This window comes from Castor canadensis, chromosome 12 (genome assembly GCF_047511655.1).
Source record: "Castor canadensis chromosome 12, mCasCan1.hap1v2, whole genome shotgun sequence".
NCBI classification, from domain to species: Eukaryota; Metazoa; Chordata; class Mammalia; order Rodentia; family Castoridae; genus Castor; species Castor canadensis.
The window spans coordinates 20,279,311-20,302,580 of record NC_133397.1 but is presented as its reverse complement, the minus strand read 5'-3'; the positions used below and the strand labels follow the sequence as shown (position 1 = coordinate 20,302,580).

General features: G+C 35.6%; 1 protein-coding gene across 6 annotated transcripts in view; it reads left to right on the top strand.

Moving 5' to 3' along the window:
* Positions 1-23,270, top strand: part of Atad2b (ATPase family AAA domain containing 2B) — a 169,534-nt gene that overhangs the window by 61,857 nt on the left and 84,407 nt on the right. For all 6 annotated transcript variants that reach the window (XR_012439623.1, XM_074049264.1, XM_020184846.2 and 3 more), the window contains 3 exons: positions 5,508-5,667; positions 14,883-14,973; positions 19,414-19,725. Coding sequence is in view for 5 of the 6 variants with exons in the window: in XM_074049264.1 (XP_073905365.1) it covers positions 5,508-5,667; positions 14,883-14,973; positions 19,414-19,725 (563 nt within the window). In the remaining variant the exon portion in view is untranslated. The remainder of the gene's footprint in view (positions 1-5,507; positions 5,668-14,882; positions 14,974-19,413; positions 19,726-23,270) is intronic.

Here is a 23,270-nt window from a genome sequence, read left to right as displayed (position 1 = left end):
ATATATTATCCTTTTTGGCTAAGTAACTAAGTGATGAATTTCTGTATTCTGTGCTAATATATGTTTAAATTTATAAGATAGCACAATACTATTTTTTAAAATGATTTTATTATTTTATGTTCTTGTAAGAGATTTTGAATTGCTTCTCATCCTTGTCAACATTTGTTACTTTTCTTAACTTTATCATTTTTAGTGTGCATGTACAATAGTGAATTAAGTTGCATTTTTTCCATCACTAATAGTATTGATCATTTTTGTTTTTACTTATTGCCAATTTGTATATTTCCTTTTGTGAAATGTCTGTTAAACTGTTTTGCTCTAACAACAACAACAGCAAAAAGAAACAGATTGAATGCCTTGATTGTGCTGTATTGCTCTCAACACACACTCTTTTTTGGGTTTGTTTTGAAAACATATTATCCTGATGTGCATTTTTGTGTAGCTATTACTACTTTTGGAGAGCAAAAGATTTCAATCTTGATAAAGCCATTATATAAATTTAAAAAGTGTATCAGTGTGTTTTGTGTTCTGTTTGAGAATAATTTCCTAAATCAATGTAGAAATACTTTTCTTTTTAAATGTTAGTAGTTTTAACTCTTAAAATGAATCTGATGATTCATTTTAAGTTAATGTTTGTGTATCAATATAAGTTAACTTTAGTAGATGGTCCAAGATATGGGTTGACATATACTTTTTTTGATACAGAGATAACTATTTGTTCCAGAACCATTTATTGAAATGGTCATTCTGTGTCTATTATATTTTTTATCATCTTTGTCAAAAATGACCAAAATATTTGTTAGTTGCTTCCTTTGATTTCTCTCTCTCTCTCTCTCTCTCTCTGTCTCCTCCTCTCTTCTCTCTCTCCTCCTCTGTCCTCTCTCCTCTCTCTTTCTTTCTTTCATTCTTTTTTTTCCCCCCAAAACCTAGGACCTCATGCATGCTAGGCAAGTGTTCTACTACTTGAACCATACCCTGTACCTTTTGTTTGTATTTTGTTTTTGAGATAGAGCTTCATTAACTTTGCCCCGCTGGCCTTGACTTGTGGTCCTCTTACCTTCACCTCCCAAGTAGCTGGGATTCGAGGCATGTACCACCACATCTGGCTTAAAAACAGTAGCATTTTAATGCACCAATTATGAACTGGCTAAGAATGAAATCAAGAAAGCAACTCCTTCACAATAGTTATAAACAAATAAAATACACATGAATAAGATTTACCAAGGAAGTAAAAAACCTCTACAGTGAAAATTATAAAACACTAATGAAAGAAATTGAAGACAAAACAATGGAGAAACATCTCATCTTCATTATTAAAATGTCCAGACTACTCAAAGCAATTTATAATTTATAGTTCAGTGAAATCTCCCTCAAAATACCAGTGATACTTTTCCCAAAGCTAGATAAAAACAACCCTAAAATCCACATGAAAGCGCAGAAGACCCCCAATAGCCAAACAGTCTTTAGGAAATAGCAAAGCTGGAGCCATGGCAATACCTGATTTCAAGACGTATGATAGAGCCATAGTAGCCAAAACAGTGTGGTATTGGCATGAAAGCAGACATACAGACAAGTGGAATAGAATAGAGAATCCAGAAATAAATCAGTACATCTATAGCTAACATGATTTTTGACAGAGGTGCTAAAAGTACATATTTTGGAAAGGACAATCTCTTCAATAAATATTGTTGGGAAATCTGAATTTCCATATACGTAAGATTGAAACTTTATCCCTGTGTCTTATCCTGAACAAAAATTAACTCAAAGAATCAAAGACTTAAATGTAAGAATTAAAACTCTGAAATTACTAGGTAGAAACACTTCAAGACATTGGTAGAGGCAATGATTTTCTTGATAGGATTCCAAAAGCAAAACTTGACAGTTGGAGTTACATCAAACTTGAAAGTTTCTGCATAGGAAAAGAAATAATCAACAGTGAAGAAACGACCACTAGAACAAAAGAAAATATTTGCCAGCTATTCATCTGACAGATCATTGGTATCAACTCAAACTTAAAAACCAAGTCATCCAATTAAAGATGGGCATTATGATCTGAATAGACACTTCTAAAAAAGAAGATACCCAGATGGCTAACACATATATGAAAGAATGCTCGATGTCATTAACCATTAGGAAAATGCAAATTAAAAGTAATGAGATACCATCTTATCCCGATTAAAATGGCTGTTATAAAAATTGTATAGTGATGAGGATATGGAGAAAAGAGAACTCATGTACACTGTTGAGTATAATGTAGATTAGCAGAGCCTTCATGAAAACAATGTAGAAGCTCCTCAAAAACTTGAATAAGTTAATAAAAATATAAATACATACACATATGTATCATATATCACATATATACACATATATCACATGATCCAGTTATCCCACTTCTGAGTATATATCCAAAAGAAAAAAAATCAGTATACCAAACAGTATACCAATACCAAACAGTATACCAAGTATACTAGTGGCTCATTCCTAATTACTCAGGAGGATTGTGTTTTAAAACCAGCCCAACACAAAAAAGAGCAGGCAGAGTGGCTCCAGTGGTAAGAGTGCCTGCCTAGCAAGCATGAGGCTGATTTCAAACCCCAGCACTACATAAATAAATAAATAAGTATTCCAGCGAGGGACCTGTATGTCTATGTTTATTGTATTACTCTTCACAATAGCTAAGAAATGGAGTTAGCCTAGGGGCTCATCGATAGATGAACTGATAAAGAAAATGTGGTAAATGTATAGAAATATTTTTCAGCCACAAAAAAAACCCTCCTGTCATTTTCACTAAAATGTATGAAATCTAGAGGACTTTATCTAGATTTAGTGAAGTAAGCCAGACCCAGACATGTACCACATGTTTTTTCATATGAGAAGCTAAAAAAGGAGAAAAAAAAAAGTTGACTGAAAGTAGAATAGTGATTACTAGAGATTGGTAAGCTTATATGGTGGGGCAGCATGGAAAAAGGGAGGATGGATTTGATCAGTTCATACTGTACGTATGTAGACGTATCACCATTTTTTTTTTTTTTTTTTTTTGTGGCTGGGGCTTCAACTTGGCCTACACCTTGTGCCACTCCACCAGCCCCTTTTCGTAACGTGTTTTTTGAGATAGAGTCTCACAACAATTTGCCTAGGCTGGCTTTGAACTGTGGTCCTCCTGATCTCTGTCTCCTGAGTAGCTAGGATTACAGTCGTGAGCCACCAGTCCCCAGCCCAGAAATATTAAATTTAACATCATTACTGTATATGATGTATGTTAATTAAAAAAACCATATAACCTTGAAACATGGAAATTTTTAGTATGAGGAATAGTATAAGTATGACTGCTATGAGCACATCTAGGCAACATTGTAATAGTCATTGTAGTTTTGTAAGACAAACTTGTACAAGATGTATGTATTAGAGAGGCAAAAACGTTACTGTTAACATTTATTGATGGTATAATTATGTTTGTAGAGATTTGAAAGCAATCTATAATTGCTAACAACATAAATACAGATTTTATATTTCTATATATCAGTGTTTGTATACAAATAAAAAGTTACTATTTATAATCTCATTAAATTTACTAGGAACAAATCTAAAAATTTCCATCTTGCATCCATGCCAAAAACACCCCAAAAAACAACAACAGAAAACTTATTTAAGGTAAAAATGCCATGTCCATTATTTGGAAGAATGAAAAATTTGTGTATATGTGTGTGTGGTACAAGGCAGTGAACCTGGGGCCTTGGGCGTATGCTCAGTACGTGTTCTGCCGCTGAGTCACATCACCAGCCTTAAGAGTTAAAATTGATTTTTTTTTTGCACTCAGTAGAATTTTGTTCAAAATCACATTTTTTTTTTTTTTTGAGAAATTGCTAAGTACAAAGGATTAAAAGTAGTGAAAACTCTTATGGAAGAACAACCTAGGAGGAATACATATCAGCACCTTGTAGGTTTAAGTCATGTGTTTCTAGTCATGTTTGAGACTTTATCATCTGGAAAATCTTCTACAAAACAGTTAAAACTGTTGATAAACTCCATTGTACACTCTCTGGCTCTATATGTTTTAAGCAGCATTATTGAGATACAATTCATACATGTACAATTTTATAATATTCTATTTCTCCAGAACCCTTGTATTCTTTTGTCATCATTCCCAGCCTTTCAGTCATCCTCCCAAACCCTAGGCAACCACTAATGTACTTTGTTTCCATAGGTTTGCCTAGTCTTGATATTTCATGTAAGTGTAATTATGTAATATGTGGCCTTCTTTTGTATCTGACTTCTTTCAAACACCATTAGGTTTTCAAGATGCATCGTAGTGTAGCACCTGTTAGTACTTCATTTCGTTTTATCAAATAATATTCCATTGTATATACTACATCCTATTTATCAGTTGATAGACTTTTGACTTGGTTCCACTTTTTGTCCATTTTGAATAATGCTGCTGTGAACATTCACGTGTAAGTTCTTTTGTGGATGTTGCTGGATAATATTGTAATTCATTTTTAATAGTGAGAGGAAGCTGAGCATAGTGGCTCATGTCTGTAATCCCAGATACTTGGGAGGCAGAGATTGGGAGGAAGGATTACAGTTGAAGGTCTCCAGAGCAAAAATTCAAGATCCTATTCTAAAAATAAGGAAAAGGGGACATGGCTTAATTTGTAGAACTCTTGCCTAGCAAGTGCAAGGCCTGGTGTTTAGAACCACAGCACTACCAGAAAAAAAATATAGAGGAACTGCCAGATTATTTTCTAAAGAGGCACACTATTATACATTTTCATCAGCAGTATTTGAGTATTCTGATTTCTCTAAAGCCTCACCAACATTCTTGTACCTGTCTAATTACAGTCGTCCTAGCAGGTTTAAATTGTATCTAATTTGGCTGATTACATATGCCCAGTGTAACGATGTGCCCTTTTTATATCATCTTTGTAGCAATGTTATTTAAATCTTTTGCATATTTTTAGATTGGATTTTTTGTATTGCTCAGTTATAGTCCTTTTGATATTCTCAACCCTAGATTTTATTAAGTATATGATTATGAGTATTTTTCCATTTGGGTTATTAATTTACTTTCTTGATAGTGTCCTTTGATGCGGAAAAGTTTATTTATTTATTTATTTATATAGTTGCAGTGTTGGGGATAAGACCTCAGGCAGATATTCTTCCACTGAGCTGCTCCTTCAGGTTTTTTAAAAAATAAATTGATGGATTGATTGAGAAGGGATCTTTCTGTTGTCAGTCTTGCCTCCAGCTTCTGGACTCTGCCACTTGAGCACTAGCTCAATTTTTAATTTCGATCAAATCTATTTTATGATTTTATCTCTTTCCTTTTTTTTTTGGTTGCTGTGCGTTTGGTGTCTTATTGTATTTTGTGAGTACTTTGAAAAATGATTTCTGTAAATCATTTGGAATTACATTAAAATGTAGCTGTAGTACAAGTATTTTCTTAGACTTTAAGGCTGATAAAAGTTAATGTAATTAGCAGTACTGAAAGTTTGGGAATTTTTTTACAGCTCTATAGTGTCAACTCTCCTTGCTCTCATGGATGGATTAGATAATAGGGGAGAAATTGTCGTTATTGGTGCTACAAACAGACTTGATTCCATAGATCCAGCACTCAGGAGACCTGGTCGTTTTGACAGAGAATTCCTTTTCAATCTGCCTGATCAAAAGGTAAGAATTTTTATTTTCTGCATATTAAGATTTTTATGTAAATCAGGAATTACAAAGCATATACTCTGAGATGATATTTTATGAATTTTCATTGTTCCATGGTACACTGTAATTAATGCTTAAAAACCTTGTATAGCTGAGTGTGGTGGTACATGCCTGCAGTCTTAGCACTTGGAAGGCTGACAAAAGAATAATGGGTTTGAGGCCAGCCAGGACAGATCAAGACATTGTCTTAAAGCAACTACAACAACAAACCAGAACAGTTTATTCCTTTTTTGTAAAATTGGCAATTATCAGAAAGTTTGTGATTTTGGGGAAGAGGAAAGCTCTTTAGTAGACTACTGTAGATGCTTACTGCATTTGTGTTTAGTTCCCCAGATTATAGTAATTATCTTTTAAGGTGGTTATGTGTCTTTAGTTAAAGTAGTTTTTTCCCCCTATAAAAATAATGTTTTCATAGACTGTGGGTGGGCTTATAAATAAGGTTCCAGTACCCAAATTTTCACAGTATTAACCACATCTTATTTAATTTAAAGCTGTAAATGTTACTCATTATGATAAGTTTTGGTGTTTATTAATTAATAAACTAGTACAAAATAATGAGTGTCATTGTGACATTTTCATACTTGCATATAACGACGTACTTTTATCTTCCTTACTGTGGTATTTAACATGTGCATCTTTTGTACTTTGATCAGATTAGCCCCTCTGTTGCACTCTTGGTTCCACATCACCCCTCACCCCGTTTTCAGTAGCTTTCAGTAGGTTTTTTCATACATAGATACAATGTATTTTTATTTACCCCGTCATTAAAAGAATGTATTAGTTTGGTGGTATTGGGGATTGAACTCAGGGCCTCATACTTGCTAGGGAAGTGCTCTGTCACTTGAACCACACCTCTAATGAAAGAATGTATTTATTTTTTTTGGCAGTACTGAGTTTTGAACTCCTGGCCTTACGCTTGGTAGGCAGAAAGTCTTAATGCTTGAGCCACTCTGCCAGCCATTTTTTGTGATAGGTTTTTTTTTTGAGATAGGGGATTGCAAACTATTTAATAGGGGTTAGCTTCAAACTGAGATCTTCCTGATCTCTGCCTCCTGAGTACCTAGGATTACAGGCATAAACCTTTCTTTTTTTAATTTTATTTTTTTGGTACTAGGAGTTTGAACTCAAGGCCTAGAACTTACTAGTCAGTTGCTCTACTATTTGAGCGACATCCCCAGCCTAAGGGAGTTAAGGATTTCTAAATGTTGCCTTTTTTCCCCCGAAGGAAGGTATATGTGTGAGGAAAAAAAAGAAATTCTTAACTAATACCAGGTGATGATAGTATTAGCTAATTATGAATTCTTTTTTTTTTTTTAATTTTTATTTTATTCATATGTGCATACAATGTTTGGGTCATTACTCTCCCTTTCCCCCACCTCCTCCCTTACCCCCCCTTGCCCCCTACTTCCCCCCACCTCCACGCTACCCGGCAGAAACTATTTTGCCCTTATCTCTAATTTGTTGAAGAGAGAGTATAAGCAATAATAGGAAGGACCAAGGGTTTTTTTTTTTAATTAATTTTTTTTATTGTTTTATTATTCATATGTGCATACAATGCTTGGGTCATTTCTCCCCCTACCCCCACCCCCTCCCTTACCACACACTCCGCCCCCTCCCTGTCCCCCCACCCCCTCCATACCCAGCAGCAATTATTTTGCCCATATCTCTTAATTTTGTTGAAGAGAGCGTATAAGCAATAATAGGAAGGAATAAGGGTTTTTGCTAGTTGAGATAAGGATAGCTATACAGGGAGTTGACTCACATTGATTTCCTGTGCATGTGTGTTACCTTCTAAGTGAATTCTTCTTGAACTAACCATTTCTCTAGTTCCTGGTCCCCTTCTCCTATTGGCCTCCGTTGCTTTAAAGTATCTGCTTTAGTTTCTCTGCATTGAGAGCAACAAATGCTATCTAGTTTTTTAGGTGTCTTACCTATCCTCATACCTTACTTGTGTGCTCTTGCTTTATCATGTGCTGAAAGTCCGATCCCCTTGTTGTGTTTGCCCTTGATCTAATGTCTGCATATGAGGGAGAAATACGATTTTTGGTCTTTTGGGCCAGGCTAACCTCACTCAGAATGATGTTCTCCAATTCCATCCATTTACCTGCAAATGATAACATTTCGTTCTTCTTCATGGCTACATAAAATTCCATTGTGTATAGATACCACATTTTCTTGATCCATTCGTCAGTGGTGGGACATCTTGGCTGTTTCCATAACTTGGCTATTGTGAATAGTGCTGCAATAAACATGGGTGTGCAAGTGCCTCTGGAGTAAGCTGTGTCAGTCTTTTGGGTATATCCCCAAGACTGGTATTGCTGGATCATATGGTAGATCAATGTCTAGCTTTTTAAGTAGCCTCCAAATTTTTTTCCAGAGTGGTTGTACTAGTTTACATTCCCACCAGCAGTGTAAGAGGGTTCCTTTTTCCCTACATCCTTGCCAACACCTGTTACTGGTGTTGCTAATGATGGCTATTCTAAGGGGTGAGGTGGAATCTTAGTGTGGTTTTACTTTGCATTTCCTTTATTGCTAGAGATGGTGAGCATTTTTTCATGTGTTTTTTGGCCATTTGAATTTCTTCTTTTGAGAAAGTTCTGTTTAGTTCACTTGCCCATTTCTTTATCGTTTCATTAATTTTGGGAGAATTTAGTTTTTAAGTTCCCTATATATTCTGGTTATCAGTCCTTTGTCTGATGTGTAGCTGACAAATATTTTCTCCCACTCTGTGGGTGTTCTCTTCAGTTTAGAGACCATTTCTTTTGTTGAGCGAAGCTTTTTAGTTTTATGAAGTCTCATTTATCTATGCTCTCTCTTAGTTGCTGTGCTGCTGGGGTTCCATTGAGAAAGTTTTTGCCTATACCTATTAATTCCAGAGTATTTCCTACTCAGTCCTGTACCAACTTTAGAGTTTGGGGTCTGATATTAAGATCCTTGATCCATTATGAGTTAATATTGGTATAGGGTGATATACATGGCTCTAGTTTCAGTTTTTTGCAGACTGCTAACCAGTTTTCCCAGCAGTTTTTGTTGAAGAGGCTGTCTTTTCTCTATTGTATATTTTTAGTGCCTTTGTGAAAGAAAGGTGGTTAAAGTTGTGTGGCTTAATATCTGGGTCCTCCATTCTGTTCCACTGGTCTTCATGTCTGTTTTTGTGCCAGTACCATGCTGTTTTTATCGTTATTGCTTTGTAATATAGTTTGAAGTCGGGTATCATGATTCCTCCAGCATTGTTCTTTTGACTGAGTATTGCCTTGGCTATTCGTGGCATCTTGTGTTTTCATATAAATTTAATGGTAGATTTTTCAATCTCTTTAATGAATGTCATTGGAATTTTCATGGGAATTGCATTAAACATGTAGATTACTTTTGGGAGTATAGACATTTTTGCTATGTTGATTCTACCAATCCATGAGCATGGGAGATCTCTCCACTGTCTATAGTCTTCCTCAATCTCTTTCTTCAGAAGTGTATAGTTTTCCTTGTAGAGGTCTTTCACATCTTTTGTTAGGTTTACACCTAGGAGTTTGATTTTGCTATTGTAAATGGAATTGTTTTCATATATTCTTTCTTGGTTTGTTCATTATTAGTGTATAGAAATGGTAATGATTTTTCTATGTTGATTTTATATCCTGCTACATAGCTATAGCTATTGATGGTGTCTAGGAGCTTTTGAGTAGAGTTTTTTGGGTCTTTAAGATATAGGATCATATTGTTTGCAAATAGGGATATTTTGACAGTTTCTTTACCTATTTGTACTCCTTTTATTCCTTCTTCTTGCCTAATTGCTCTGGCTAGGAATTCCAGTACTATGTTGAATAGGAGTGGAGATAGTGGGCATCCTTGTCTAATTCCTGATTTTAGAGGGAATGGTTTCAGTTTTTCTCCGTTAAGTATAATGCTGGCTGTAGGTTTGTCATCTATAGCTTTTATAATGTTGAGGTACTTTCCTTCTATTCCTAGTTTTCTTAGAGCTTTTATCATGAAATGGTGTTGGATCTTATTAAAGGCTTTTTCTGCATCTATTGAGATGATCAAGTGGTTTTTGTTCTGTTAATGGGGTTTATTACATTTATTGATTTTCTTATGTTGAACCACCCCTGCATTCCTGGGATGAAGCCTACTTGATAGTGGTGAATGATCTTTTTGATGTGTTGTTGAATTCAGTTTGCCATTATTTTATTGAAGATTTTTGCATTAATGTTCATTAAGGAGATTGGCCTGTAGTTCTCCTTTTTGGAGGTATCTTTGCCTGGTTTTGGGAGAAGTGTAATACTGACTTCATAAAATGTGTTAGGCAGTTTTCCTTCCCTTTGTATTTCATGGAGCAGTTTTAGGAGAGTTGGTTTCAGTTCTTCTTTAAAGGTCTGATAGAATTCAGCAGAGAATCCATCAGGTCCTGGACTTTTCTTTTTGGGGAGACTCTTGATTGCTCCTTCAATTTCATTTTGTGTTACAGATCTATTCAGTTTATTAATATCCTCTTGGTTCAGTTTTGGATGATCATATGTATCTAGAAATCTGTCCATTTCTTTAAGATTTCCGAATCTATTTGAATATAGGTTCTCGAAGTAGTCTCTGATGATTTCCTGGACTTCGATGGTGTTCGTTGTTATCTCCCCTTTGCATTCCTCATTCTACTAATTTGGGTTTTTTTTTTTCTCCTTATTTTAGTCAGGTTTGCCAGGGGTCTGTCGATCTTGTTTATTTTTTCAAAGAACCAGCTTTTTGTTTCACTAATTCTTTGTATGGTTTTTTTGGTTCTATTTCATTGATTTCATCTCTTACTTTTATTATTTCTCTCCTCTTTGTTTTGGGATTTGCTTGTTCTTGTTTTTCTAGGAGTTTGAGATGTATCATTAGGTCATTGATTTGGGATCTTTCAGTCTTTTTAGTATATGCACTCATGGCTATAAACTTTCCTCTCAGGACTTCCTTTGCTGTGTTCCATAGGTTCCGGTAGGTTGTGTTTTCATTTTCATTGACTTCCAGGAACTACTTAATTTCCTCTTTTATTTCATCAATGACCCATTGTTCATTAAGCAGTGAGTTATTCAGTTTCCAGCTGTTTGTTTGTTTTTTGTCTTTACTTTTGTTGTTGAGTTCTGGTTTTATTTCATTTTGATCAGATAGAATGCATGGTATAATTTCTGTTTTCTTATATTTGCTGAGGCTTGCTTCGTGCCCTAGGATATGATCTATTTTGGAGAAGGTTCCATGGGCTGCTGAGAAGAATGTATATTATGTAGAAGTTGGATGAAATATTCTGTAGACATCAAGTTGGTCCATTTGATCTATTGTATATTTTAGATCTTGGATTTCTTTATTGATTTTTTATTTGGATGACCTATCTTTTGATGATAGTGGGGTGTTAAAGTTTCCCATGACCACTATGTTGGACTTAATATATGCTTTTAGGTCCTTCAGGGTATGTTTGATGAAATTGGGTGCATTGACATTGGGTGCATATAGGTTGATAATTGTTATTTCCTTTAGGTCTATTTCCCCTTTTATTAGTATGGAATGTCCTTCTTTATCTCGTTTGATCAATGTAGGTTTGAAGTCTACTTTGTCAGTGATAAGTATTGCTGCTTCTGCCTGTTTTTGGGGGCCATTGGCTTGGTAAATCTTCTTCCAGTCTTTCATCCTAAGCCTATCCTTATTTCTGTCGGTGAGATGGGTCTCCTGTAAGCAACAAATTGTTGGATCTTCCTTTTTAATCCAGTTCGTCAAACGGTGCCTTTTGATGGGGGAATTAAGTCCATTAACATTAAGTGTTAGTACTGATAGTTATGTGGTGATTCCTGTCATTTAGTTGTCTTAGTTGTTTGAAGGTTGATTGTGTGTACTTAAGTTGAGGTTACTCTCTACTTTCTTGCTTTTTCTTTTCCTGTAGTTTGGTGCTTCCTGCCCTTTCATGGTTATGTTGAATTTCACTTTCTGTGTGCAGAATCCCTTGAAGAGTCTTTTGTAGTGGTGGCTTTGTGGTCACATATTGTTTTAATTTCTGCTTATCGTGGAAGACTTTTATTGCTCCATCTATTTTGAATGATAGTTTTGCTGGGTAGAGCATCCTGGGGTTGAAGTTATTTTCATTCAGTGCCTGGAAGATCTCACCCCAAGTTCTTCTTGCTTTTAATGTTTCTGTTGAGAAGTTTGCTATGATTTTGATGGGTTTACCTTTGTATGTTATTTGTTTTTTCTCTCTTACAACCTTCAGTATTCTTTCTCTAGTTTCTGTACTTGTTGTGTTAATGATGATATGCTGTGGGGTAGTTCTCTTTTGATCTGGTCTGTTTGGTATTCTGGAGGCCTCTTGCAGCTGTATGGGAATAGATTTTTCTAGATTTGGGAAATTTTCTGTTATTTTGTTGAGTATATTACACATTCCCTTTGCTTGCACCTCTTCTTCTTCAATGCCCATGATTCTCAGGTTTGGTCTTTTGATGGAGTCAGAGAGTTGTTGCATTTTCTTTTCACAGGTCTTGAGTTGTTTAGCTAATAGTTTTTTGGTTTTTCCTTTAATTCCCATTTCATCTTCGAGTTCTTAGATTCTGTCTTCTGTTTGTTCTGTTCTGCTGGATTGGCCTTCCATTTTGTTTTGCAATTATGTTTCATTCTTTTTTCTGAGGTTTTCCATATCCTGAGTCACTTCCTCTTTAATGTTGTCTATTTTTGTCCTGAGTTCATTTATCTCTTTATTAATCGTGTTCTTTGTTTCACTTTGGTGTTTGTACAGTGCTTGTATGGTTTCTTTTATTTCTTCTTGTGCTTTTTCAAATTCTCTATTTTTGTTGTTTTGGAATTTCTTGAGTGTCTCCTGTACATTTTGGTTGACCCTATCAAGTATCATCTCTATAATTCTCATTGATTACCTGTAGTATTTCTTCGTTTAGATTTTTCTCATGGGCTTCATTGGGTTCTTTGGCACAGTTTATCTTCATTTTGTTGGAGTCTGGATCTGAGTATCTGTTTTCTTCATTTTCCTCTTGTTCCTGTATTAATTTTTTGCTGTGGGGAAACTGGTTTCCCTGTTTTTTCTGTCTTCCCGTCATTGCCCTTGGTGTTGTTATTGTCTCTGTACTGTGTGCAATTAGGTATTTTCTAGCTTGTAATAATAACAATGGTTATATTTAGAATGTAAGGGTGAGAGAAGAGGGAAAGCAAAGACGTTAAAGAAATAGGGAAAAGCAAATAAAACTAACAAAAAAACCAAAACAAAGAAATAAAAGTTTCAAAGATATAAACAGGGAGGAGATAGCGTACTAATCAACAGTAAGCTGAACAGGCTGTAGTGAGACAGAGAGAGGATTGAGAAAAGAAAATAATAATAAAGAAATAAAAAAAAAGGTCTCCTAGTTCAAATGCAATAAAGTTTCAGTCTTAATAATTTTTGTGTTCATCCCTCAGTCTCCAATCCTGGAGATGGTGTCTCAGAAGTAGTTCTGTTGTTGTCTCATCAATGGGGAAAAACCAAACCAAACCAAACAAAGCACCACAAAGTGTCCCAAGTTCAAATGCAATACAGTGTCAGTAAGTTTTTGAGCATGCGGGTGTAGTTTGGTTGTTTTCTCATAAAAGATAGGGAGAGAAAAAAAAAAAAGTCTGGATGCAGTTCTGTGAATGGCTGTCTGAGGCTGTGGCTCACCTGCTTGCTGCTGTCAGCCTGCTGTTGCTGTAGGCTTTATTTATGCAGATCTCAGGAGTGAGCTTAACACTCACCTGGCCACCACCACCCTCACCCCACTTCCGCCCCCGCCCCCGCCCCTGCCCCTGCCCCTGCCCCTGCCCCCGCCCCTGCCCCTGCCCCTGCCCCACAGGCTTTGTTTACTTAGAGTTCTCCTGGGCGGGACTGCCACTACTACAAACTTTCCCCTTTCCAAGCACACTGGGGGAGGTGACACTGCACTAGCTGTCTTAGGCTGGCTTGCTTATTTACAGTTCACATGGGAAGTGGGTCTTCCCCCTCTCCTGTGGAGTTTTCCTCCCATTGCCAGTTTTACAAGCTTTCCTGCTGGTGATTGCTGGGTGTGTGCCACTGCTCCTGCCTTCTCCAGCCAGCCTGTTTATGTACAGTTCCGTGAGGGATTTCCCTCCCCACCCTTCGGTGCTCAGGGCGCCCCACCCTCTTTGCTAGTGTCTTTTTTGTTGTCATTGCTTATTATTCAGCAATAGTAATGGGGTCGGTCTGTCCAGGCGGCTATGCTGATCTGGCCCAGGGTTGTTTGTGGGAATATCACGTGTTGCTTAGCTCACCTTGTAGTCTGCTTTTTCCCAAGCCGTCTGGGCGCTGGCGTCTGGTGGTGGCATGGGAACCCTCCTGGTTTTTCTGTTTCCCGTGGAGTGGGAATATCACATACGGGCTGGGGGTGTGGAGGAGTCAAGGTTTTGCCTCTTTTCGGTGGTTTTTCCTGTGAGGTGTATCTCCAGCGTCTCTCCAAGATTTTAGGAAGCATGCTTTCTGCTTCCTCCCTCTAGCTGCCGTCTTGGAATCTCCACTAATTATGAATTCTTATAAGTCAATATTTGTTTTTCATTGTTCCAGCAAAGGAAATTTGGATTTTTTTATAGTCAAGATGTTAAAATTTTGATTGTGCTATATACTCAGACTTAAACTAGAAAATGCTATTTTGAAAGAAAATTAAAGCAAAGTTGTTTAAAATCCATTTTGCTCATTGTCACTCATAATACCTTATATATACAACAGAATCAAACATTTTGTGAAATTCAGTTTGTTTAAAAGTGGAGATTATTGGGCTGTAGGCGTGGCTCAAGCTATAGAGCTTAGCAATTGGGAAGCTCTGAGTTCAAACCCCAGTACTGCCAAAAAAAAAAAAAGAAAAAAAAGATACTTGTTTGTGTGTCCTTAAATGGTAGAAACTGTATTGTGGAAAAGTGAATTTTACTATTAAATTCAGGTCCTGCATGAGTCATTTACTTATTAGGTGCTAATTAGTCAAGTTTCTTTAACCCTTAGAACATTAAATGTCTTAGCTTGTGAAACAGAAAGAAATACTCTTATTAAATTAATCTCACACGTTGATGGAAATGTTGTATTTAAATTTCTTTTAAAATAAACAATCATTTTAGGGCGTATGGATGGGAAAAATTCGTTCCACCTAATTCATTTGACGGGTTGATGATAAGTTATTTATTTGTATTCTTCTTAGGCTAGAAAACACATCCTACAGATTCATACCAGGGACTGGAATCCAAAACTGTCAGATGCTTTTTTAGGTGAACTAGCAGAAAAATGTGTTGGTGAGTGCTACTATTTGAATTCTTTCGTTGTCATTGTTCTGCTCAGCCTGTTTCCCATTATGTTTGAAATGTGAATGAGTGTAATTATGTCTTTGATTGTACAATAGCTCTGCCATCATATTTAAAAGTTATTTTAAATCTTTCATTTCAAGTCTGAATACTTATTATTTCAACTACCATCAAGTGTTTGATTAACAAAGTTCAGTAGTAATGTGCCTTTTATTGAGTGCTGGGTATCCTTTATCTTACCATAGTGTGTCCTTTTAGGAATTGTCCTTTCTGAGAAATTTTACTAAGAAAAATAATCTTAAACTTAATAGAATTAGGTTCATGACAAAGGCAGGACTGTATGTAGTCTTCTATGTTGCAGCTAACACAAATGGACTCATCCTATCCCTGTGGTCCAGAACGAAGTTAGGTAGAAGGGGTCTTCCGTGAAAATCCTTAATGGTATTTGGCAGTATTTCCTCAAATTAAAACCTTCCAATGTAATTTTAAATTCATCTCAGAGTGGAAGATCTTCCCATGGAGCAAATGAACACTGCTGTCCTAAATGGACAGAGGCAAGAGAGCATTTATAAACACAGGATATGGAATTGAGGATTTTGGCTCTGATTAGGTCTGAAATAAAGAGATACACTATTAAGTGAATATACACACAGAGTTTTTCCTTCATCCATTTTCCCTCTTTTTGTCTGCCTTCCTTTCATACTCTGCAAAATACAAGTTAAAAAAAAATCTTTCTATGATCTTTTTAAGCATTATGATGGAATCCATGAAACAAATCCACTAATAACAGTCTAATTGGGAAAACTACAAAGTTACCAAAACCAAAAAGAATAACTTAGCTAAAAAATCATTTCAATCCACCATCAAATAATTAAAACTTAAATAGAACGTTAGTCCATTCAGTTAGCTACATCCGAATTATCCTCTTCATCCACAGGGACCTCCATCTCCGAAGCAGCATCCCTCAGCTTTTGAACCACAAAGACCTCCGACATCTTCTGGTGAGGAGAAAACGTAAATCTCTCCAGCACTACTCCAGTTTAAGCTTTGCCTGGTATAAGAGAGCATGCGCCAAATCCATTTTATGTAAATTTGGCTTGACCTTTGCAAAGCCCTGTGCTGCTTTATGGGAGAGGGTGGTGTTTGGTTAAAAACAAAAAAATCCTATATTTTCCCTTTTTGAAATTTCTCCCCTTTTATTTATGATACTGTATTAGAGTTCAGATCAGACTAGAAAATCTTTGTAGATTTTTCTGTGAATGTCACAGAATGATTCTTAACTGAATTATGCAGAAGTCTTTAAATAATTTTGGAAATTCCCTAAGGGATAGGTGTTCTAAAATTATTTTCTATCACCCTGTCTGCCATCTGAAATGTTACATACCTTCATTTAATTCTACATTAGAATCTGTTTCCTTTTGTGTTTTCAAAGGTCAATGCTTCTCAGTTTTCCAAGTTACTGATTTTAATTTTTAGTCTGTTTCTTCTTTTTAAATATTTAGAACATAGTTTCTTACTGGGCTGAAAAAACTTCTTCCCCTCCTTCCCCTCATAGGGTGGCAGTATGTATGCAGAATCTGCTTACATACCATTGTCTTTTTGGATAGTGACATAAAAATTCATTGTGATTATATGACTTGTGTTTCTGGTTGAGACATTTATTCTATTTAAGAAACCAGTTCACATTGAAAACAATCAAATGTGGTTCTTTAAACAGGAATGAAATAGTAATAAATTTCAAATTCACTATTAACTTATCAGTTTATGTGTTCCAAACATGTATGGGTTCAGTTCAGTGAAATTTATGACTAACTAATGACTGCACAGTCTTGATAAGCAACTGCAACTATAGTTGACCTCTTAAAAAGTATGGATTTGGTAACTTTTACCTGAAATCAATTTCCTAGTACTTGGAGGTGTTTGAATGCATACAATAACAGGTATGATTTTTAAGGAATAAAAATCTCAATATACACTTGTATCTAGAACATTTGTACAAATAATAGCAGCTTCAAATTAATGAAGAAATCAACCCTAATCATTCTTCTCTGTTTTTGGTGAGAGTTTTTAAAGTAATGAAAACATATCCATGAAGTAGCTATATCTCATGCCTTTATTTTTTTTGATATTATACTTTAAAAATTACATCATTAAATTTTATTACCTTGTTTCTTGTCTGACCTTTTAATAGCTGTATTTTCAGTTTTCCAGAAAAATTTCTATCTTAATAGCAGTGTGTATAAATGCTTTTTCTTTGCTACCTATATATTTAAATACAGCAGAATACTGGATTTGTAATGGTAAAATTAAGATTGTTAGGATGTTTATAATTTCTTATAAACATTTAGTTCTTAAAAGGTTATAGTGTATTTTTAGTATTATTGAAATGATTAAGTCATTTGTTTTCTAAGCCAAAACCGTTTTGACAGTACAAAGGTATGCTATTACTTATTATAGTACACAGTCCCTTTGTAGGATCTGTAGTCATTCAAAATACTGCTCACTTAGCCCTGATTATGCTACACTTTAAATTCTGTTTTAGAGGCTCGTGAAGTCAATACTTCTTATTTTTTTGTGTGTGTCAGATAATTTTTAAAGCTTTCTGAAAATGTACATTTGCAATTTCAAGTCCCTGGAGATTCTCATTTACTGTTTGTTGTGGTGCTTGGGCATCTATATTTTTATTTCAGTTTTATTCAATCTGTTACTTGTTTACATTGAGAAGCACAAATATAAACCAGTAATTCTTACTCACAAGCAAATGTAAAGATGATGTTTCTTTTCTTTTACAGTCTAATGGCTGTGGTAATCTACATGAAGATTTACTTAGGGAATGGGGTATATTGTTGACAAACTCCTTAATTATCTAATAAATTAGGAAAAATGAGTAATACTTTGTTGTTACAACTAATTAATATGTCATTATGGTAAACAAATGTTAGGAGTGATATTTGTCACATAAAATGCCTTTTGGTGTCTATTACGGGTTTTTTGTCTTAAGTTTGTGAACTCTTTTTTAACTTAAGCTTCTATACTTGATTAGGATCATACAGTATGTTCACTAACTGTATACACTCTTGAAGAAAAAGAAATGTGGTTCTTTATACTGTTTGAAGATGGTAGTTAATTCTTTACTGCTCTGATGTGGAGGACTGAATTCATGTGCTTCAATCACATTCTTGGGTTATTTTGTTAATTGTTTATAACTTTAAGCAGGTATTTTTATATTCATTTTATTAAAGAACTGTAACATGTATATCACAGGAAAATTTTCAGGTTTATTAATTGAGAAATAGAAAATAAAATGAGAAACTAGTGGTAATTCTGAGTACTCTGAAGAATATTCGGGAGATAGTTTGCTGTCATAGGGCAGTATTTAAGCTTAAACTATGTATAGTTTCCTGAGGTAAATTTTCAGAGAAAATTTTTTCCCTAACTCTTAATAATTTTTCCTTTGTAATCGCCATTTTAACTTCAGTATTTATGTGTTCATAAGATCATTGCGAGGTATAAAAATACAGATAAACCTGATACTGTTCCTTGAGTTTAGGGTCCAGTGTTTTATAACTTGTTTGAGTGGCTCCCCCTGCTGGTATAACTGCTAGAGGTGCTCAAATGCAGCTTCAATTGCTGATGGAAACGTGGCTAGTTTGAATTTTTCTACCTTTTTGTGGTAAAGATCCAACAGTTCATGTGATTTTGTATGTATTTGTTGCTCAGATGAATGAAATGATTGTAAAGCACTGGGGGCTTGATCTGTTTAACTGGTATCATCTGTTAAATATGGGTAATGGAACTAGATTGTTAATCATTTTAAGCTACGTAGATATATAAAGGAAGTCAATCTGGAAAATCAGTAGAAATATTTTTAAACAATATTGTACCCCTTAATGTTTTGGAGCTATCAGAGAAGACTTATAATTTTAAATTATGATTTTTTTTGTGGGTAATTGGATGTTAACTTGTGAGTGGATTACACTCAAGAGTTGGGAGTAGAATACCTTCTCTTGAAGTTCTGCTTTGTACTCCTTTCTATTCTTTTATATGTGTTTAGAAGTTAGTAATATTAGAAAAAATAAGCCAGGTGTGATGCATTCCTGTAATCTCAGCTAATTCAGGAGGCTGAGACATGAGGATCGTAAATTAGAGGTCAGCCTGAGGAACTTAGTGAGACTTTGTCTCAAAACTTTAAAAATGTTGAGGATATAGTCAGTGATACAGCACAAGGACTAAAGGACTGATTGAGAATATTGGAGGATTGAATTTTAAAACCTTCCCTAAGGAAAATTCATTCTGCCTGTAAAATTATGCATAATTACTGAATTGGTATTGGTTATTACTTTATATAAAAACATACACATATACACAGAAAACATTTGGTCCTTGGAAGAATGAACTTATCTTTGTTATCCTTCTCCTTTTGTGCATTAGGCTACTGTGGAGCTGACATCAAGGCCCTGTGCACTGAAGCTGCCCTGATTGCTCTTCGGCGGCGTTATCCCCAGATCTATGCTAGCAGTCATAAACTGCAGCTGGATGTATCTTCGATAGTGCTCAGTGCCCAAGATTTTTACCACGCAATGCAGAATATTGTGCCTGCTTCCCAACGTGCTGTGATGTCTTCGGGACATGCACTGTCCCCCATTATAAGACCACTGTTGGAGAGAAGCTTCAACAACATCTTAACAGTCTTACAAAAAGTGTTTCCTCATGCTGAAGTTAGCCAGAGTGACAAGAAAGAAGGTACTACAAACTGCTTATTCTTTTTGTCAAAATGAAGCAAGTACAGGTGTAGTTTTCTCATAAGATTATTTATAATCTGTCTATTTCACTCACCACTATATGTTCTAGGCATAGCATATTGCCCAGAATATGGTAGTTGCCTGGTGAATATTTTTAGAATGAATAAGGGAATTGAATGAATGAATGATATTGTGACTGTCTTTTTTTTTTTTTTTTTTTTATTATTCATATGTGCATACAAGGCTTGGGTCATTTCTCCCCCCTTCCCCCACCCCCTCCCTTACCACCCACTCCGCCCCCTCACTCTCCCCCCTACCCCCTCAATACCCAGCAGAAACTATTTTGCCCTTATTTCTAATTTTGTTGTAGAGAGAGTATAAACCATAATAGGAAGGAACAAGGGTTTTTGCTGGTTGAGATAAGGATAGCTATACAGGGAGTTGACTCACATTAATTTCCTGTGCGTGTGTGTTACTTTCTAGGTTAATTCTTTTTGATCTCACCTTTTCTCTAGTTCTTGGTCCCCTTTTCCTATTAGACTCAGTTGCTTTTAAGGTATCTGCTTTAGTTTCTCTGCGTTAAGGGCAACAAATGCTAACTAATTTTTTAGGTGTCTTACCTATCCTCACCCCTTTCTTGTGTGCTAAAGCTTTTATCATGTACTCAAAGTCCAGTCCCCTTGTTGTGTTTGCCCTTGATCTAATGTCTGCATATGAGAGAGAACATACGATTTTTGGTCTTTTGGGCCAGGCTAACCTCACTCAGAATGATGTTCTCCAATTCCATCCATTTACCAGCGAATGATAACATTTCGTTCTTCTTCATGGCTGCATAAAATTCCATTGTGTATAGATACCACATTTTCTTAATCCATTCGTCAGTGGTGGGGCATCTTGGCTGTTTCCATAACTTGGCAATAGTGCTGCAATAAACACGGTGTGCAGGTGCCTCTGGAGTAACCTGTGTTGTGACTGTCTTAATGTAGGAGTGTTACTATCTTTAGAAAGTTGAGCCAGGCATTGGTGGCTTTTGCCTGTAATCCTAGGTTCTCAGGAGACAGAGATCAGGAGGATTGCGGTTTGAAGTCAGCCCGGGCAAATAGTTCTCAAGACCCTATCTTGAGATTTTTTTGTGAAAAAAATCCATCACAAAAAAAGGCTAGTGGAGTGGTTCAAGGTGTAGGCCCTGAGTTCAAGCCCCAGTACTGCCAAAAAAAAAAAAATAAAAAAAGATGACATAATAATAATAGCTTACATTTATTCTCATAATGTATTTACATGCACTTACATAAATTACCATTCCTATTCCTTAATCATCACAGTCCTGTGGGTCAGGTACTCTCTTATATAGGAGGCAGGGAGACTTTCAAAATTAATTTGGATATGTAAGGATGCTCAATAAGATGGGTGGTCTACTGCATCCCAGAGAGCTTGACAACCCATGTTCTTGCCTGTGTTGCTATAATACCTCTATGGGTTTAGTGGGTTTAGTTCATCAGATATACTTTGGTGTTATTGACAGAGCATTCTGCAGAGTGCTTTGCTGTTTGAAATGCAAGGTATTGGGAAGAGATTAAATTAGAACCTGGTTATGCAAGGCCTTGAATTTGAATAAGCCCCAAGATTGCACTTTGGACCCAACTAAAAACAGAATGGTACTTTAAAAAAGAAATACTACTCATTTGCAGGAAAAAATTAGGAATTTAGGTTGATTTTTTTTTGTTAAATTTTTTTTAAAAAATAGGACCGAGTTTTGCATCAGGACTTCATGCTTGCAAAGTAAGTGCTCTACCAGTTGAGCCACAGCTCTAGTTCATTTTGCTTTGATTACTTTGGGGATGGGGTCTTGAGAACTATTTGTTTGGTCTGGTCATCATCCTCGATCCTCCTGATCTCGCCTCCCAAGTAGCTAGGATTACAGGTGTGAGCCACCAGTAAGGCTAATAATTGAATCAAAATAAAGTCTATAAACTTTGAAGGGAAAGTAACGTCTGGATTATCTTTAATTTCCCCAGTGTGTAACATCTTGTTTGAGATGTAATCTGCACCAAGTAGAAAACTGCTCAATGAATTGTACTAATGTTAAAAATACTATACAGTAAAAACTGGTCAATGAATTTTGATGTCTTTATAGATACATTTTTCATAAATGTAAACATTTTTATGGATACATTTTTATGAAAATAGTCCATGGATTAAAATCTTTTCCTGAGTATATATGACCCAGATTCTGTTTTATGATTTCTGTATTTTTTTGTCTGTGATTTTCATAACTGGGAATTTATCTTTCCCTAAAATTTTTTAATTTTTTTTTTTTTTGGTGGTACTTGGGCTTGAACTCAGGGCCTACACCTGGAGCTACTCCATCAGCCCTTTTTTTGTTGGGTTTTTTCCGAGACAGGATCTCATGAACTGTTTGCCTGAGCTGACTTTGAACTGTGATCCTCCTGATCTCTGCCTCCTGAGTAGCTAGGATTGCAGGTGTAAGCCATTGTAGCCAGCTAATTTTTTAAATTTTTTAACAACTACATCGCCTTCAAACAATAATAAAAATCTCACCTTCCCTTCTGAGAGACTTTTTTTTTAAGTACTGGTGTTTGAACTCAGAGCCTCAAGCTTGGGAGGTAGGTGCTCTACCCCTTGAGCCACTCTTCCAGTCTCCTTCTGAGAGATTTTGATAGCCCCTTTTTCTCTGTTTGAGAATTAACCATTTTATGGAATTATTATAATTTTATTTTCATAAATATAAAGTACATGTTAGTTCTAGCTGATGGAACTAAATGTACCAGTGGATAAGAGCAACCAATTTTTATTTAATTATGGATAAATATTTTTATTTATTTTGGTGCATTATTCTTGTTTGTTTTGGTCTTTGTTATTTGTTATTAAACATGTATCCTTTCCTTGTGTATGAAATGATCACTCAACGGGTACTCTGTTATTTTCCAGATTAATTTAGAAATACAGTTTTACTAAATATTTAGCTCCTAAAAAGCCACTGTGATCTCTATCTGCCAACATAATTTAGCATCTGTTTATTTTCTTATTTATTACTTATTTATGTATGTATGTACTTATTTATTTATGGCAGTACTTGGGTTTGAACTCAGGGCCTTGTGCTTGCTAGTCAGGTGCTCTACTGCTTGAGCAACTCTGCCAGCCTAGAATCTCATTTTGTAAAGTATTATTGTATTTCCTTTTCTTTGGAAGGGTATGATTCCAGTCTTTTTTTTTTTTTTTTTTTTTTTTTTTTTTTTTTGAGACAGGTTCTTGCTCTGTTCCCCAGACTGGCCTTGAACTCCTGGACTTAAGCAGTCCTTCTGCCTTAGTCTTGGAGTAGCAGTGTGGCATGTGCCACTGTGCCTGGAGTTGATTTCTGTCAATCTGAATTCTCTCCCTTCTGCACATACAGCATTACGGTTTATTGAACAAACTGGTACTTTCAATAGGCATGAAAGGCATTATTTAATGAGTTCTCAGAATTTTAATTCCAATTATTCCATTGGGTAATAACTTTAAGGCCCACAGAGAAACTAATGCTACTTC